Here is a 17372-nt window from a genome sequence, read left to right as displayed (position 1 = left end):
CTTACTGACTTCCAACAGTTGGTTGGAATCGGTAGCGGCTTCAGTGGCGCACTGCTGGACGGTGCAGGCTTAATGCGCTGACACTGTTCGCAAGAGCGAATATAGTTGGCCACCCATCTATATAGGTGTGGCCACCAAAATTCCTCTGACACTCGTAAGAATGTCTTTTCACGGCCCAGATGCCCACTAGATGGCGCATCATGGAGCTCGTGAAGGATCATCAGCTTGAGATCTGTGTCATGAGGCACATAGATTCTCAAGGGATCACAAGGTGACAGCTGATGCCATAACAGGCCATCGCTGTAGCTAAAGCGATTTAGCTTAGCTTTCAGGTGCAACGCAAGGGTTACCTTTCGTCCACCAAAGTGATCCAACAGCAGGCGACAACGGTCGTCCTGACTGTAGCTCTATGTTTTTCAGAGGCTAATGAGCTTGTCACGTGGTATGCCTTCATGGCTGCCAACGTTGACAGCTGAAATTGTGCTTTCGCACTAGACACACTTTCCTGGTGTCTAATCTCGAAGTCTGGTCTGCGCGATAAGCATCAGCCAAGACATCCGACTTACCCGGCTTATATTATACTTTGCAATTAAATTCAGAGAAGAATGTGAGCCATTTTGCCATTCTAGACGAGAGGTGCGGTGAGTTTATTGCGGACCCCTGCGATGTGTGATCCATATAAACTACAAAAGGTTTGGCGCCCAGTAGGTGCACACGGAACTAGACAGAACATACTTTATTTAAAGTAGCTCTTTGTCATGCACGGGGTAATTCAGTTCCGCGGCTTTTAAAAGCCGGGACTGATAAAAGATGATGCGGTCAACGCCGTTGTCATCCTTCTGCATGAGTGCGCTGCCGATTGCAAAATTACTTGCATCGCAGACGACGGTAATGAATTTTCCGCGTCTCGCAATGCCAAGACCGGTGCCTCCGCAAGAGACTGCTTCACTGATGTGAACGCATCTTCTTGTTCTTTTAACTAAACTTAATCTGTGTCCTTTTTAAGGAGATCATATAATGGTTTAGTTTGCTAAGCATAGTTCTTGCTATACTTATGCAAGTAATTAGCGAGCCCTAGGAATTGGCGCAAATCCTTCACATGCCGTGGGATTGGCCATTCCTTTACTGATTTTACCCTGTCTGGGTCTACTCGTACACCATGTGTATCTGAGCAACGACACCCGCTTTTCAGAAAAGGTCGTGGTGACTCGAAGAGCGAGTATTCGACAGATTAGGACGATCAGAGGCACGTCTAAATGAGCGACCTTTGGATCAGTTCCTAGTAAAGAGGACGGGCCTTCGAACGAGGTGTTCGAGGCCGTTAAAGACGAAATTGCGGTGGCATCTTCAGTTGAGGTGCTCCGGCAAGTCTTTAAATCTGCCGAGGAGATAGTAAATCTCCTGGAGATGTCGTTGGATCTGTTTCTTGCCATATTAAAGGAAGGAAATATCCACGAAATAGTCACATTAGTTCCAGAAGAGAACTTGGTGGACTGTTACTCTTCGTCCACAATGGACGAGAGTGTCCTAGAAACGGACAAAAATAAACGGTTCGCTGCTCAAGGATGGGATGTTTTGAGAGACAGTCCGTTCTTTGAGGTTCTGTGGAATCATCGTGATGTGTTCCCAGAAGAAGTGCCGAGCCGCCTACCAGCAGAGAGGGGATCGGGCACGAAATAGACCTCGAGCCTGGCACCAAGTATTGTGCGACCAGGCAATGGCCGTTGCCGAAAGAACAAGTCGATTATATCGATGAGTTCTTCGACAAGCGAGCCAAGGCGGGACATGTGCGTGAGAGCAAATCACCTCACTGCAGCCGGACCTTTTATGTGCGTAAAGCCACAGGTCGATGGCGCGTGGTTCATGCTTACAATAAGCTGAACACGGCGACCAAACCAGCTCAAACGCCAATCCCGCAGGAAAATGTTATGCTGAACTCCATGGGAAAGTCATCTATTACGCGTTGGATTTGAAAAATGGCTACTATCAGGTACTCATGAGAGTCCGATGAAGCCAAAACAGCTGTAAGCACCCAAGCGGTATGCTTTGGGAGTGGCTTGTGATGGCCCAAGGGTTGAAAACGCACTGGCGACATTCAACCGAGTGGTGGCTCACGTGATTCGTCAGCACCGTACCTACGAACCCCATTACTTTGACGACATTAAGAGGCCCACGTTTATGAACGGACTACGGCATGGCCCATCGCGACAGGCCCTTTTTAGAAAGGTGCCGTCGACGATGGAAGAGGCAATCCGAATTGCCTTAGTTGAGGAGCAATCCTACAACAGTGCCTCGGCGACAGCTTGGTATAAGCCGTCGACCGAGAGGTCAAATGCCACACCCATGGAGTTGGGCAATGCAGACGTTGTCTGTTACAAATGCGGCAAGCGCGGCCATATGATGGCTCGTTGCTATGCCAGGGTCCCTGTTGGGGCGAAGACGCCCAGCAAGAGGACTCCCTTCCAGAAGGGCGATGGCAAGAACCAGCGTGCGAGACGCATGAATGCTGCATCGACCACTGAGGGTTCGAGAAATGCAAGAGCGGAGTAGGCGTGGGATGCCCTTCTGACGCGGACTCTGAAGCTACCCCTAAGTTCAGAGTTGTATAACAAAAGGTAGTATAGTCCCTGAGGTCTCGAAATTTCGGACATCAACCCTGCTGGTCTATAGCGCTCATGTAAGAGGCTATGACCAGGTGATGGATTACCCTCCTAGTGGATTTGAGTGCATCACAAAATTTGTAAAACTCGCGGCTCTAAGAAAGAGACCGGCGATGTTTGAGTCGCTTTGGCAGGATGACAAGCGAGAAAAGGCGACCGTTCGTTAAGTCTGAGGGAGTTCAAGTTGAACTCGCCTTCAGCTTTAGTGACTTCTCTTGTAAAGAGAAGTTCACAGTGATTGGTATGAAGAGTCCTTATGACCTCATCCTAGGCATGCCATGGTTGGCAAACACCGACCCTGGATAGACTGGTGTACACGCACAGTTGCGAGCTCTACGCAGGACACTGGAAAGGATGTGCTCCTGTGATATGCGTATGCAACTGATGTCGGTCGAAAACAATTGAGGGTGCGTTGAGGGGATGTCAAACGTCACCAATTTCTACCCAGCTCGTGGAGACTGAGGTAGTGAATAGGGCAATGACGAGTAGTCATGTGTTCCGTAGTTATGCAAGGGGCCGAGAGCCTGTGGCAGTAGACAGCGAGCTGGCAGGAAGTCAAGCGTCGCATGAACCGGCACAGTCCGTAGAGTCTGGTGCGGTTGGAAGGGGTGCGTTTGCCAGGAGACGATGCAACCCGGCACATTATCCCAGGGACCCCTATGACGCACTTTTGCAACTTGACGTACAATCAGGCGTCCTTCAAAGTCTTCAACACAGCGTCTAAATGACGCTTGTGCGACTCTATTGCGCTCAGTCCGTCCTTGGCCCTACTATGCACGAATACATCGGCTATGCTGCTGGGTATCTCAACAGTCCTGTTGAGAGCCTCGCTCCGAGCCTGCTCATGCCTCAGCTCATCTAGAGTCTGAGTGACGGACTCCGCCGCTCCATGGCTCTGCGTCTTGGACGCGGCTCTCCGCTGTCCGAGCACGAATGCCTCAAACTGCTCCAACTGAGCAACATGTTGCTCGGGAGGACTGCCCAGGAGCCTGGCAAGCGCTTGTTCACCAAGTCCCTGCGCCATATGCCCTGCCACCTCCCGATTATGTTCGGAGAGGTGAGGGAATGAGCCCAATCAAGGTTGAGGCTCATCCACGTAGGCATACAGAGATACGGTTCGTGGGAAGGATTTCAAGTGCTACCAAGTGTAGGCGGGCACGTCGTAATGCGGCCACGCTCTACTAAGACACACACCCTAGCACAGCGAGGAAGCGGTTAAACCAGCTTGTCCTGCGTGCAGTGAGGTAGTTGTGGTGGGCGCGTTAGCGACCTCGCCTAACGCACTAAGTACTCTAGTAAAGTGTTGTCACTGCAGCGGTATTCGGGCTCCTCGTGCACACTTACTAAGTAGAAAGTAGTTTTCAGACTGATCTATATTTAATTGCATTGTATATAAATACCTACTTTACCAATCAAAAATGTCATTTCTCTAGATAACGCTAATAAATATTGCGAGCGTATCTTCGTAGATACCTCGCGTAACGGACAACGCTAGCCGTCATCCTTCCTAATGTGAATGCACCTATGTGCACTGCATACACAAGGGTTAGTCACAAACGTGATTCACACCCGAGTGCTGGGTCTAATAACTTTATTTAAGTAATTGACCATCCCCCTAAGTACACCAAGTGTAAACATTAGGGCAACCTGTACGCTCTCATAAATTCCTCTTATATCAAAAGCTGTAAAGTTACAGGTCTAGTCTTCGCATTAAATATTTTTAAGCATTTAGCTGAGTATAGTTGTGCAGATCTTTTCTAATTCTAAGTAAACAATAACATTTATAGAATATGTTCTCGGGGACATGAGAGAGATTTCATGACTATCCATTAACATGAAGTTATGTGCAAGATGTCTGATACCTCCTAAGCCAGGACACAAGCTCCGGATATGGTAGCGCGTCGTAGCTGTCGCCTGAAGACACCGATCCGTCCCGAGGTTCGAGAGCAAATAGGTCTAAACAGGTATGTAAGAGCGCCCCGACCACCGCTGTGTCAGGGCCTCGATGTTCACGTTTCGCCAACGCGGTAAGATGGCGGAGCCCTAGCTCCCAGAAACGCGCTGCGCTGTGTGAAGCTGTCGACTGCACCCCTCGGAAGACAGCGTCGTTCCGCTCACTCCATAAGTGAGACAGACAAATGCTGCTCATGAGAAACCAAATCCTGTTCCAACAGCGACCCCCGCCTCCAAGTCATCCTGGAGCTGATTATGGATCCGAATCCTCTGTCGGGCCGGTAAAACCGGCGTCTGACGATTCACACTACCGAGGAAGCGCCTTGCTCTCAACGGCCGCTCGTCCCGTTCACCGGTCCAATGACCAATATGCACGCCCCAGCACGCCCGAGCCTTGGGGCACTCCCAAAAGATGTGGGCCGACGTTTCTTTACAGCCGTGACACTCTGTCAAAGCCCGACAACTATTGTCCGCGTGGCGATCGGCATGGTAGATGTTCAGTTGCTTCGTGGCGATCCGGTAGCACGTCCAGACTTGATAGTCGGAAATGCCATTGGAATGTCGCCACACTTGAGACGGACCTTGATGGGCGGCAGCTCGCTGCCACGGATCCTGGCTAACGACGGCTTCTAAACGCTGCACCAGCGGTGCCAACGCGCCCGCCAGCTGGCATTTGTGAAGCGCGAAGGCCTACCGTAAAATTTTCGAACGAATGTACGGATTCCCGACCGTCTCGGCTACTGCCCAAGGAAAGCGATGATGGCGGGGATGAGAGTAAAAAACCACGCCGTGTTGGCGCATTCTCCTGTCCCAGATGGACTGATCCCCAGTTGAAGGTGTGACCAACTCTGGTAGTGACGAAATGAAAAACCAGTGAATACCATCTTCACTCTGCTGCAGATGAACAGATCCGTCTGCTGAGGCGTGGGGCCCCTTACGAGTCCCGATCACACGTCCCGGTCGCACAGTCAACCAGACGTAATCATACCGAAATGGAGGTGCATGTCGAAGCGACAACGGAGGCTCGATCGCTAGTTCCGTCCCAATGGGAACAGATGGAGAAGCGAGCAAAATTGCCGTCGCCCAACGCCGCAATTTGGGCTGCGAGTGATGGATAGAGCGAGGTCCTGCCGGCCGTATGTAAAAAATAAATTCCGCCCGCCCCGTCCGCCGAATGTGCAAGTCAAGATGGTGCATGTCGCAATACGGTCGTAGGCGGAGGCTCTCATTGGTAGGCCTTTGACATCTTGGATCCACGGGTTAGTGCTCCAACCCAAGGTCCCCCAGAAGCGGCTCAGCGCTTCCTGCTGGGGATCGGCGGGCACCGACAGTCCTGGAAACGTATGATGGAACGACAGAACCCAATCCTCCCCCTCCCACCAGCTACTTGCACCCTGGAGGAGTGTCGGAGTCAATGTTCGGGCCCGGTCCCCTAGCATGACGGACTGCGCAGCCGTTGGATGCAGTGTCTAAGTCATGGACCCAAAAAATTTTACTCGGCGCCACAAAAGAGGGACCTTCCGCGTGTATCGGAGACCAGTGATGGAGTATTAAACTCGAAGAATTCGGCCGACCCTGATAAGCCCAGGTACACCAGGCACCAAAATACTTGTCCTGAGCTTGCGTAATTCTCGGGGACATGACATGTAATCGATTGTCGACGGTTAACTAGCTGGTATTGTAACAGAAATAGCAACTATAAAATCACTATTTAGTGCATTCTCTAAACGCGGCTTCTAAAACTTTAAAACCATTTAGTTCTAAATGAGTCGCCGGACTTTTCCGCGCAGCTGCTCAACTGCCTGCTACTCTTAAGTTTGTTTGACTCATAGAGTGATGCTTTTTTACCCTTTCTTTATCTATGTAGCCGCATGTTCGAACTCTGCGTCGCTTCGAATATGCGCCAGCTTCAGCACACATTCGTTATCATGGCACTCGACGTGGCAGCGTCTGCTACTATTTTCCTGCATATAATGCTACCGGCATACAAGCAATAAGCTTAAGAGCTTTTTTGCACGAGAGCCGCTAATCTGAGAGATGTTCACATCGCCTGATTGGCTGCAATTGGGCAAACTTAAGTGTGTACCACCTGAAACGTTTCGCCATTTGGGTGTTCAATTTTATGGCCTACCCCACCCGCTCGCCGTCTTCACCAAGTACGACGCCAAAGCAGCGCTATAATTACTGTTTAAACGACGCGCAATCGGTTCACAGCGAAGAATGGCGTATTGGTGATGTTTTAAGTCCCGTTTATACTCCACACTTTCACGAAGAAGAGCAGGACATCAACAAATCCAGCCAGCACGGGAGCTTCGCACACTCGCACTTTCGAAAGCGAAACAAACAGGAAGCGCGACTAGAAGAAATAAGGAAAGACGTCTCTCGTCTAATGCTCCATCTTCGTGCCGATAGCAGTCGAAACACGTCGTTTGAAACGTCACGTTATCTTGTGACATTAAAGCACCACGAGGAGGCAATTTTAAGACATGAGGTGACTATTATTGTCAAAGGCCTAAGTTTTAGTTGGGGTCTCCTGTCAGATGCATTATGACTGTTTTGCTGGTTCTGTAGACGCCTCCAAGTATGGATTGGCAAAGAAATCGTGCCACGAAGTCCACAATAGAGTCGGGAGCAAAAACTAGTCGAATAATAAAGACCGCAACGGAGCTTCAAGACGTTACAATCGAGAGGGATCAACTCAAATTTGAGCTTATGCAAGCTAAGAGAGCATTATTTGTTGCAGAGAGAAAAGGCCAGGATGCTCAAAAGAGTAGAAAGGCTTACGAAAAGCTCAAGGTGCACTGTGACTCGCTGCAAGACTCGCTGAATTTTTCCGAGAAAAATCGTATTAGGCAGAAAAAAATGATTCAGCACTTGCAATCGCTGCTGCAAGTGAAGACGGAGGAGGCTCGATTCAAAACACAAAGTTGTACAGAAAGAAGCCCAGTTAGAGCTGGTAGCAGATCAATTGCTACGACCTCGGGTCGAAGTAAAGCTTCTGCTCGAGAATCCTCACACACTGATTATAATATTTTAGATTCTTCCATAACATCTAGCCATCATGGTGACAACGACAAAGAAAATGCCGGGCTATGTACCCATGAACAAGCCTCAAGTGAACCTACGGCTGCCAATTCACAAGCCAAATCACCACGCTCCATGTTAATGCCTATTTCATCAAATCAAGCTGACTTTGGTTGTTTGCTCCAAGAAAGTGCATCTCTATCAAGAATAAAACGTTTTAATCGAGTCACTACAAATCCAATTAAGAAATTAAGCCAAGCACAGGCCCAGCAAAGTGATGTGATGAACCAAGCAGCTCGGTGGGCACGTACTCAAGGAGGCAGGATTGACATTTCTGCTTCCCAGACTCAATTGCCAGCGCGAAGAAAAAAATTAGCCGATCGCCCCAAAAATAGTTTTCTAGCCCCAACACAAGCAAGTTTGCGTCGCGTGCGCTGTCTTCCGCGTCGGTTTGATCACGTTAGACGTCCGTTTGTCGTCTGAAAAGGTGGTTCAAGATAAAGTTTGAGAACTATTTTTTATTTTAAACAAGGTCATTACTTCCTTCGATTTCGGCGACTGCTGCTAAGCTTGCGCTTAGCAGCAGTGCAACGGCCAACCTCAATTGCGACGACGTTCACATTCGATTAGCAGCCGCGTGATTTGGGTAGTCACGTGCCTTCTACCCACAGTGCTAATGCTGCTAATGCCATCAAAGCACGTTGGAGACTAATTTTGAATCCGAGTTGCCCATGCACTTATCGTACACAATATGTAATGCTCGTCCACTTTTGTTTACACGCTTTCGATAAAAATTGAGCTATAGTAGACATGCCGTGTTTTTACTGGTAAATGTAAGGTTGACAAACAATAGGCCAGCCAGCTATCGCCTAAAGGTTGTATTGAGTTGTGATTGGCAAAAGAATGTGGCACTTACATGTAAGAAAAAGAATGCTTAATGCTGCAACGTTTGTTTTCCGTCTCTTTAGCGAAATGAATGCTGATTCGAAGTATCGTCATAATTACGACGAACATTAGTAGCATTCTAACCGAAGAAATGATCTATCCGTTCTCACAACAGCATTGCCAGCTATCAGCCGACCCAGCTAGTGCAATGCTCCAGCATTTTTTCACAGACAAGAACTGATTGATGAAGGTCGAATTGAAAAGGATGATTCGTAAGCAACGGAGCTTCTTGCTAGCAGATAGAGAAAGAGCTTCAAAATTTGCGAGGATCTATTTATACAGCTCTACTTTACAAGAGTTAAGTTTATCAGGCATCCTTGCCAAGCTCATAGCAGCAAATATTTTTCGAGTTGCTTATGTAAGATGTAAGTACTACAAAAAACCAATTTGCTATATTATTAGAGGCCTTCGGGTAACCAACTCGAAAATTCGTGAGGAAATTCTTAATATCTAACTACGTTTCCGGTGCGTTCGATGCTTTTGGCAAAACGCTTGCAACTGTCCCCCTTCTTTCATAAACATATCGTAGGCACCTCTCGTTTCACGACCGCATAAAGGGTGAAAGTAAGTCGAACATCCACCACGCATGCATTTGACGCAGCCGCTTTCCTTTTCGCATATCGCACAAATTGAGCCCTTTAGTTCCTCGGCAGCAGCAGCTACATGCCTTACTCCACTCATGCGCTCGACGTCGGAAAATTGGACACCAGGGGCCCACAGAGCGCATACAACATGGACCCAGTTGCCCTCAACTGTCTTTTTGAATGCACTTTTCGGGCGCTTTAATGGACACAATTCGCACGTCTGTCGAATCCAATTAGCCCATACCCGCGTCAGTATCACATCCTCTTTAATATACATGTTCACGNTACACGTACCGCATCAGCCCGTGAGTTGTCTAGCTCGGCACAAAAATCACAAAACCACGGATCATCTTTTTCGGGCACTGACCCAATGCCATAACAATACTATTCAAAAATGACGTCAATGTTGAGAGCGGCACATTTGTAGCTGACACCAAAACGAATGCTTACCTGATGAACGGCAACCGAGCACTTTTCACACTGTACAATAGGATCGTCAAGAAAGCCTTGATCGCTAAAACATACGCGGCACCACATCTCTTCGTCCTCCTGAGGATCAATGATGAGCTTTGAAGCCTTCCGAAATTTGCCGCCAGGTTTCATTATCTTGCGCGGTCGACCACGTTTCGTTTCAGGCTCCTCGTCCTCATACGCATCCTCCTCTTCTTCCTCCTCGTCCGAACCGCTTAAATGCTCCTCGCCTTCAGAGCCGCTAAGATGTTCCTCAATATCTGACCCACTGGCGCGTTCTCCATCATCATCCATATGCAGCTGGGCTGGCTCCTCGTTCTTAGCGGAACTTATTGGCGAATTGGCGTCGTCGGAAGATTGATCAAGCATCTTTTGTACTCTATTCATTTTGCTCAACACTTTAACAACGCCAAAATCCTCATTGCCCTTCGGCCGCTTAACTGAAATATATATACCGCTCAAGGATCGGCCCCCAGGCGACAGGCCACTCGACATTTTGGCACTAGACCCTTGGCGGGCCACTTTCTTGCGCTTCGACAGATCGGCATCGTACTCAGCAAGATCTTCATCGTCAATTTTGTAAGGCTTGTGATCCTTATTTCTTCCATTGAAGCTCTGTATTCGCTTGCGTCGGGCTCCTCCTTTTTTTACTTTAAGGGGCTTATCTTTTGGTCCATCAAGAAACTCGAGATACATCAGTTCATCTCCAATATTATGGCTACGTCGGCGTCTGGGTCGCTCAATCACTTGAAGCCAGTCAGCAGCAATTTCGCGAACGTTCACAACTCCTTTGATAACACAGCCCGTGACCTTTAATTCAATAAGAATTGCTAGCACTTGATCTGCGTCAGCGAGAGACTTGCCTCGTTGTCGCTCTTTGACAACAGCACGAGCTAATTCACGTAGCTGCAGAAGAAAGCCTTTGACGTCTTCTTGTGAGGCCGTCTTGAGCCAACCCTCTTGGACTTTTGTCATAAGCACCTGTACTGGCTTAGGACCAAGAACCTTCTCCCAAAACTTCTCGTCGTTGAAATCGATCGTCGTGTCAGCCGACTCGGATGTGAAAGTTGCCTTCGAGAACGACAGAGCACTCGATTGCGAGACAGGTGCAGTCTTCAAGTTGCTAGACCCGTCGCCACTAATCTCGTCACCGCCAACTTCACCGGGTTTTGTCGGGTCATATCGTATTGTGCGACTATTCGATAACAAGTGATCGATATCGAGTTCATTAATAGCGCGATTCTCAGGGTCTTGATCATCCTCTTCACCCATTATGGCATACGCTCCATATCTTATCATCATCTCGACCTTTTCACGGTCAAGCGACATCAAAGACATCATATTGCCACTGCTGTCATCTTCGCCATCAAATTCATTGCGTACTCCACCGGCCTCGAACACAGCATGGTGCATTCCGAGCTTCTTCGACGCGATTTCAAACATCTGCGCTTCATATGTTTTTTTTGTTACCAATCGGTAAATGTTAACTGATTGTGTTTGTCCTATGCGGTGGCAACGCGCAACTGCTTGAAGGTCATTCTGAGGATTCCAATCACTATCAAACAAGATCACGACAGACGCTGCGATCAAATTAATACCAACACCCCCCGCGCGAGTACTCAAAAGAAACGCAAATGTATCTGAACCAGGATTATTAAAGCGATCGATTGCAGCTTGACGAGAATTTCCGCGTACGGATCCATCCAAACGTTCCATGCTGTATCCGCGCAAATGACACATGTCTTCAATTATATCCAGCATGATCTTAAACTGCGAAAAAATTAGCACCTTTTTCTTCTCCTGATGAAACTTTGTCAACAGCTTATCCAGTAAGACAGTCTTGCCGCTCGCTTGAGTCAAGACCTTCATTCGCATCAGATCGTCAAAACCAGCGCATTCCTTATCTTCCACGCCACGGATTAAGAACGGATGGTTGCAGCACTTGCGTAGTTCCATTTCAACGTTCACTAAATTGGCGACTGTACCTGAAGCGCCCGCATTCAAAAATTGACGATTGCGCTCGAAGATAGCACGGTAGTATTTCTTCTGCATGGTAGTAAGCTCTACATCTACGATGGTTTCTTCCTTTGGAGGGATACTTTTTTCAACATCTTCTTTCACACGACGCAACATGTACGGCCTAAGCTGCTCGTGCAATTGAGCAACCTGCTCGGCAGTATTCAGATCCCCGAATTCATCGTAAAATTCTTGCTGGCTCGGAAACTTGTCTGGCTCGATAAAATTTAAAAGACACCAAAGCTCAAACACGCCATTTTGCAAGGGCGTACCAGTCATTAGTAGACATGAATCCCACGTAAAACCGTGAAGCACTTGTAGCAACTTTGCCTCACGATTTTTAAGTTTATGAGCCTCATCGATCACTATATAACGCCAGTGAATGGGCTCGAGAAATTCAGCATCCATCATGAGCGTTTGGTATGACGTCACTAAAACATTAAACTTGTAAATCCCACGTCTGCGATGAGCTTCACTAGCAAAGTGAAATTCTTGTTCACGAATGAACGAGCGGATGTCAGATCCTCCTTCGGAATCATGATAGACAACACAATTCATTGAAGTCCACATTTCAATTTCTCGCTTCCAATTTCCGAGGGTAGCAAGTGGAGCTACAACCAAGAATGGGCCACGAATGAATTCCCGCTGACGCAAATGCTCAAGTATAGAAGTTGCTTGGACAGTCTTTCCCAATCCCATCTCGTCGGCAAGAATACAATTGCGGCGATTGTACCAGCAAAATGTCAGCCAATTAAGGCCTTCAAGTTGGTAAGATCGCAAATTGTTCTGATTGTTGTAGATAGGCGACTCTTGGTATTTTGCCCACGTATTCGGTTCGGGTCGAATATCAGCAAACGTAGCAGGGTGCGCACCATTTATTATAGGAGGGTGATTGTAGCGATGGTAGGCGGCGATCTTGCGGTCATCTGTCAACTGGTCTTCCCACTCCCAAGTGCAATCGACGTAGCTCATGTCGCGCCACTTCACTAAATATTTGACACCCTTCTTCATTGGCACTACTGACTCGTCACCAAATTCTTTTTTATGTAGATGAACGAGGTACGGGTTCGACTCCTCGGGCTCCTCAACATCTTTCGCATTAATAATGCGGTCCACTTCAACGTATGAGTCGCTGAAGTAGCTGCTAAGATCCTTCTCTTCGCCAACGACGACGGTCTCTCGTGCGTCCTCCACCTGACGACAATTCTTTTGAAGATGCCGCTTCATACGCTGAACAGCATGCTGGCCAAACTCTTCAACTTCTCGAACGTGAAGCCACGTAACGTGAAGATATGAAGTATCCTTCCACTTAATGAGAAACTCCATTGACACACCGGTGTCTGCTGACGTTTCTTTGTGAAAACGAACGCTCACAACTTTATCAATTTGTGGACCCTTAGGAATTTCTTTTTCCTTTGGCTTTACAGATTTCTCTTCATCGCTGAGCTCAAAATCAAGCTTCTCCTCCACATACTTTTTCTTCGCTTTGCCGACGTTGCGTCCGGACCGTCGGGCTGGCTTCTCTTCAGCTAAAATTTTCGGGCCCGAATAGTTGTCGTCAGAGTCACTCTCGTCCTCGTCTTCGTCGGAAAATATTTTATTTTTTTTGCCCCGCTTTGACTTCTTCTTGGATAGTTTTTCTAATATAATAGGAGCAAAGCTTTTTCTTTTACTCCTATTCGTATTCGGCTGTATGTAGTTATGAGTCGTTGTTTTCAGTGCTCGACTTAAAATTTCGTTCGGGATGTTACCACCAGTAGATGTAAACTTGAATACCATAATTTGAGCTCGCAGCTGTTCTTTCTGCTCAATAGAGAATGCAGCACAAAGAGAAGGCCTTCGCCGTGGCACTGGCTGCACAGCTGATATTGCAAGGGGGGCGTTATTGTTTGACCAGTTGCCAGCAGAGTTCATAAATTGCACCGCTCCGTTGCCGTAAATTTGGAGAAGATACTGGTTGTATGCTCTTGCTGCTTCTTTCTCCGTTGAAAAAAGTCCTAACCGTCGAACACCCCCACCATCCACGTGCAACTCTGCAGCCCACCGATTTGGTGAAATATATCGGACACCTAAATGCCACATTCCTGTCGTGAATAATTGAGAATTGTCCAAGCCTACAATTGACGTCTGCTGTCCTTTCCTGTATCCATAGATGTCTCTACTGATGCTGCTTGCCAGTCCATTACCACCCCGCCTTCGAAAGCGCAGCAAGACAGGGCGAAGAGACTTAAGACGCGAAACTACGCGAGCAAAATCTTCTTGGCTCTGGACCAAGAAGCCATCCACTGCAATCAAGTCATCGCCGACAGATATCATACCGCTAGCTTCTGCAGGTCCCATCAAAGAGGCTTCTGGTCGGCGAAAGCTCGTCACGGACACGGAACCTAAGCGGACACTCATATTCATACACAGCCCAATCGATCCCTTTTGAAGCAAGACTTCGTACTCGTCACCAGGAAATTGATTTTTCCATCCGTGAGCTCGTATGTTTTCAGCGCCGATCGACGCACGCAAAACATCAATAGCGAGGGCGCTTGCTTGAGCTGAAGAGGTGGCATTTTTTGCGTACGCTCCCAAGCGACTCAAACTCGCACGCTCTAGGCAATATGAGTTTTTGTCTAAACGCTGCGGTACAAGAGATTTCGCTGGAAATGGGGCAGGATTAAGATTGGGGTCACCTCCACCGTGATGCTGCAAGATCAAAACCAGCATACACCCAGCATAATTAGTAATTAGTGTAATAGTATAGTTTAGCTGCAAAAGCTCGACGTACGTATTGACCGATTGATGAGCTCCTTGTTGCAGTAGGAGCTGTGTGATGGCTCATTTGCGGATTCCAATTCTGAGAAGATCGCGGAGTCATCGGAGATGCTTGTCCAATCATCTCAGATCCAACAGGAGGGCCCTCCTGAGGTGTGGCGTAAAATGATGGCGCATTTGTGTGATGGAAGAACATTTGAGACTGTGAAACTGTATTGCTGCAAGCAAAATCGCCATTAGGAGCAGTAGTTTCATTCTGCAGATTTACATTTGCGCTTTTTTGGGTGTTGTTACTCGCCACCGAGGCTCCTTCCTGCTTGTGCGGCTTCATGGCCCGAGGGTCTCCATCGAGCGGACGAATTGGGGTAGGAGACGGCGCTAGAAAGTTTGAGGGGGCGAACGGAAATTGCATTTGGTGGTCATCATTGCTCTGCATCTCCGTATCAACGCTCAGCGGCATCACAGCATACTCGCTTATAGACGACGCGGGGTTGGCATTAGCAGTAAGTCCATTCCGTGTAAGCTCCTCCTCGCTCTGCTGAATGTTCTCCTGCTTTAATTGCTGTTTGGGTTGCAAGTCCTCTGCGAACGTTGTAGTTATTTCAGCTTTGTCTGTAGTCTCGAGGCACGTCGCAGTTGACTGCGACGTCGATGTAAGTACTACCGCGGCTTTGTCGTTGGCCTTTTGCGACAATGTCACTTCCGTACGCTCTTTAATTACTTCATTGTTTTCAATAATGAGCTCCGTTTTCTGCATTGTCGGCTGAGCAACATCACAAACCTTTCCTCCGTACTTAATTTCAACTTCCTTCACTTCCGTCTTTAAAAATGTCTCTTCGGTTATACTACCGTCCTCCTCGAATTCATCATATTTCTCCACGTGCAGATTTTTTGACGCCTCCTTTCGAGGCTGAATGTGGGTCTCATGCTCAATCTGCGCGTTGTCTTGAGGATCCGCCGACTGCTGCGGTTCCTCCTCGCGCGATAAGTCTTCCATTCGAGGCCACTGCAACTTTTTCGATCTTTCAAATGGCTTGTATTTAGTCGGAGCCTACGGTAGTCGGGTATCTGTTATAATGTTACGTGGATACGCGAGGATCTGAAGAATGGTTGCGCTCCTTTCCTTTCCCTTCTTCTACTTCTCCGCATTTATAAAGCGGCTCGTGGCGGGCGACGATAAAAACCTCTTGATTTTTTAAAAAGCACAACGAGAGACTCGATTTAAAATATGCGATAAAAAACCTTACCCTCGATCAAATGCGGGGCAATTCAAGCGAGACAGTGTCCGGCAAATGATGTCTCCTATGACATTGTTAAGCATGTTTGGATAGCAGTGGATTAGGCTCGTCGACAAGGTAGCTGACTAGCACTTTGTGAGTCACTTTTCAGAAGCTGTACATATTGTTCGTCGGAACACGCGGGCATGGTTCTACTTGCTTAATGACAAGTGAGTGTCACGCTAATATCTTCTGCCAAACGTGCGCAAGGCCGCCCCTTTTTACCTCGCCGAAATGTATGACGTCGGACCAAATTCGCGTTATTTTGAAGTAATAACATAGGATGGGAAAGGACGCGTGTCGCCAATCTCTCTGCACCAAGCAGCATAGTGGACATTTCGAGGTCAAGTGGCGCACGTAACTGCGACTTTCGCATGTAGGTGCGGTACAAATTATGTGCTCCAATAACGAGTGGGCAGCATACTTAATCTTCAAAGTCAAGCAACTAACGGAAACTCGTTTTGAGTAGTTGGACAACCAGAAAGACTATGTGTAAGTGCATGGTGCATGACTCAAGTGTATGTTTCAAATCAGCTGAATTGCCCGAGTCGACTTTATAAACACCAATTGATTTTGTTTGCAAATCATTCGAGTCATGTTCCGGTGGCGTTCCATAAGTCTTCAGTGGTGACTACCGTATGTGAAGAAGCCAAATTAAGTTGCGTGTTTTGTTGTTTCGTCATGTAAGCAATAAGCAGCAATTTTGCATTTTCGTTCCGTATTAGCTGCAGATATCAAACATATGCGTTTTTGTTGCCTTACTTGGCTTCTGCACGAAGGTTCGCAATCGTTTGTCCAAACTGCGTTTTTATCAAATATATATTTAGAAATAGTTGAATGTGCCTTTTGAATCTTGAATTGATATTTCCTTGGGCGTTACAAGCTCATTTTTTAAGCAGCAAGAGATCCGAGGAAGACTCTCCAAATCAATATGATTGCTTACGAAAAGCCGTAAAATACGCTGCAATAAAGCGCTTTACAACTCCGCTCCAAGGCTTTGAATATTGTTGAAAGCGCAATACTATTGCAGCACTTTAGTCGCTGGCTTGGCGCAATGTATTTCACGTTTTACACGAGTTTACACTTAAATAGTGGCCAACAGTCGACAAAAGTCAATAGCAATTACTTTCATTTATCTGAGAATGTCTTCTCGAGCGTACAATTATGGGTTTTAGATATCAAAATTGCGTCATCTTTCAACCGATTAACTATCGCGATGGAGCTGAAAAGCGAGCCGGTGCGCAATAGTATTGAGGGAGTAAAATCTTCGAGGATTGTCAGCGTGCCAGACAGCTTCGTTTCAGTATCGATAGTACCCGGTACACTGTAGTACTACGAAGGCGGTCAGCCTTGATCGACACAATGCTATTCTTCACCACAAATAAATTGCGTGTCCACCAGATACGCTTCACGCTCTAACAGAGGTATACTTTCCTGCGCCTTAAATCCCTTACTCATGGCGTAGCTCCACTGAAGTCGCGCGCTCGCCGTTACAAAAATAATATTGTGGTGAAAGCAGATTGCATATTTTCATCGCAGCAAGCGCCATACTTGCATTTGCGCTCAAGAAAGATCTTTTTAATAAGCTGGTATCTGTTACACGAGTCGCGGATGCGCAGACGTCTTTCACACCACACTTTCTCTTGTTTCCACGCGACGCTTTATTTTGTGCAAAAAACATC

General features: G+C 47.5%; 2 protein-coding genes across 2 annotated transcripts; one reads left to right on the top strand and one right to left on the bottom strand.

Annotated features, from left to right (window-relative positions):
- Positions 1–6735: 6735 nt before the first annotated feature.
- CCR75_003479 (uncharacterized protein) lies at positions 6736–8120 on the top strand (the record flags this gene model as incomplete). Its single annotated transcript, XM_067961573.1, has 2 exons — positions 6736–7104; positions 7185–8120. The coding sequence occupies 2 exons, from the start codon at positions 6736–6738 to the stop codon at positions 8118–8120; spliced, it is 1305 nt and encodes a 434-aa protein (XP_067817865.1).
- Positions 8121–8952: 832 nt separating this feature from the next.
- CCR75_003480 (uncharacterized protein) lies at positions 8953–15488 on the bottom strand. Its single transcript, XM_067961574.1, has 4 exons — positions 14427–15488; positions 9617–14344; positions 9461–9550; positions 8953–9386 (listed from the first exon to the last, which is right to left on the bottom strand). The coding sequence occupies exons 1-4, from the start codon at positions 15408–15410 to the stop codon at positions 9033–9035; spliced, it is 6156 nt and encodes a 2051-aa protein (XP_067817747.1). The 5' UTR covers positions 15411–15488; the 3' UTR covers positions 8953–9032.
- Positions 15489–17372: the final 1884 nt, after the last annotated feature.

This window comes from Bremia lactucae, linkage group LG11 (assembly GCF_004359215.1).
Source record: "Bremia lactucae strain SF5 linkage group LG11, whole genome shotgun sequence".
Taxonomy (NCBI): domain Eukaryota; phylum Oomycota; class Peronosporomycetes; order Peronosporales; family Peronosporaceae; genus Bremia; species Bremia lactucae.
This window is presented reverse-complemented; position numbering and strand designations above follow the sequence as displayed.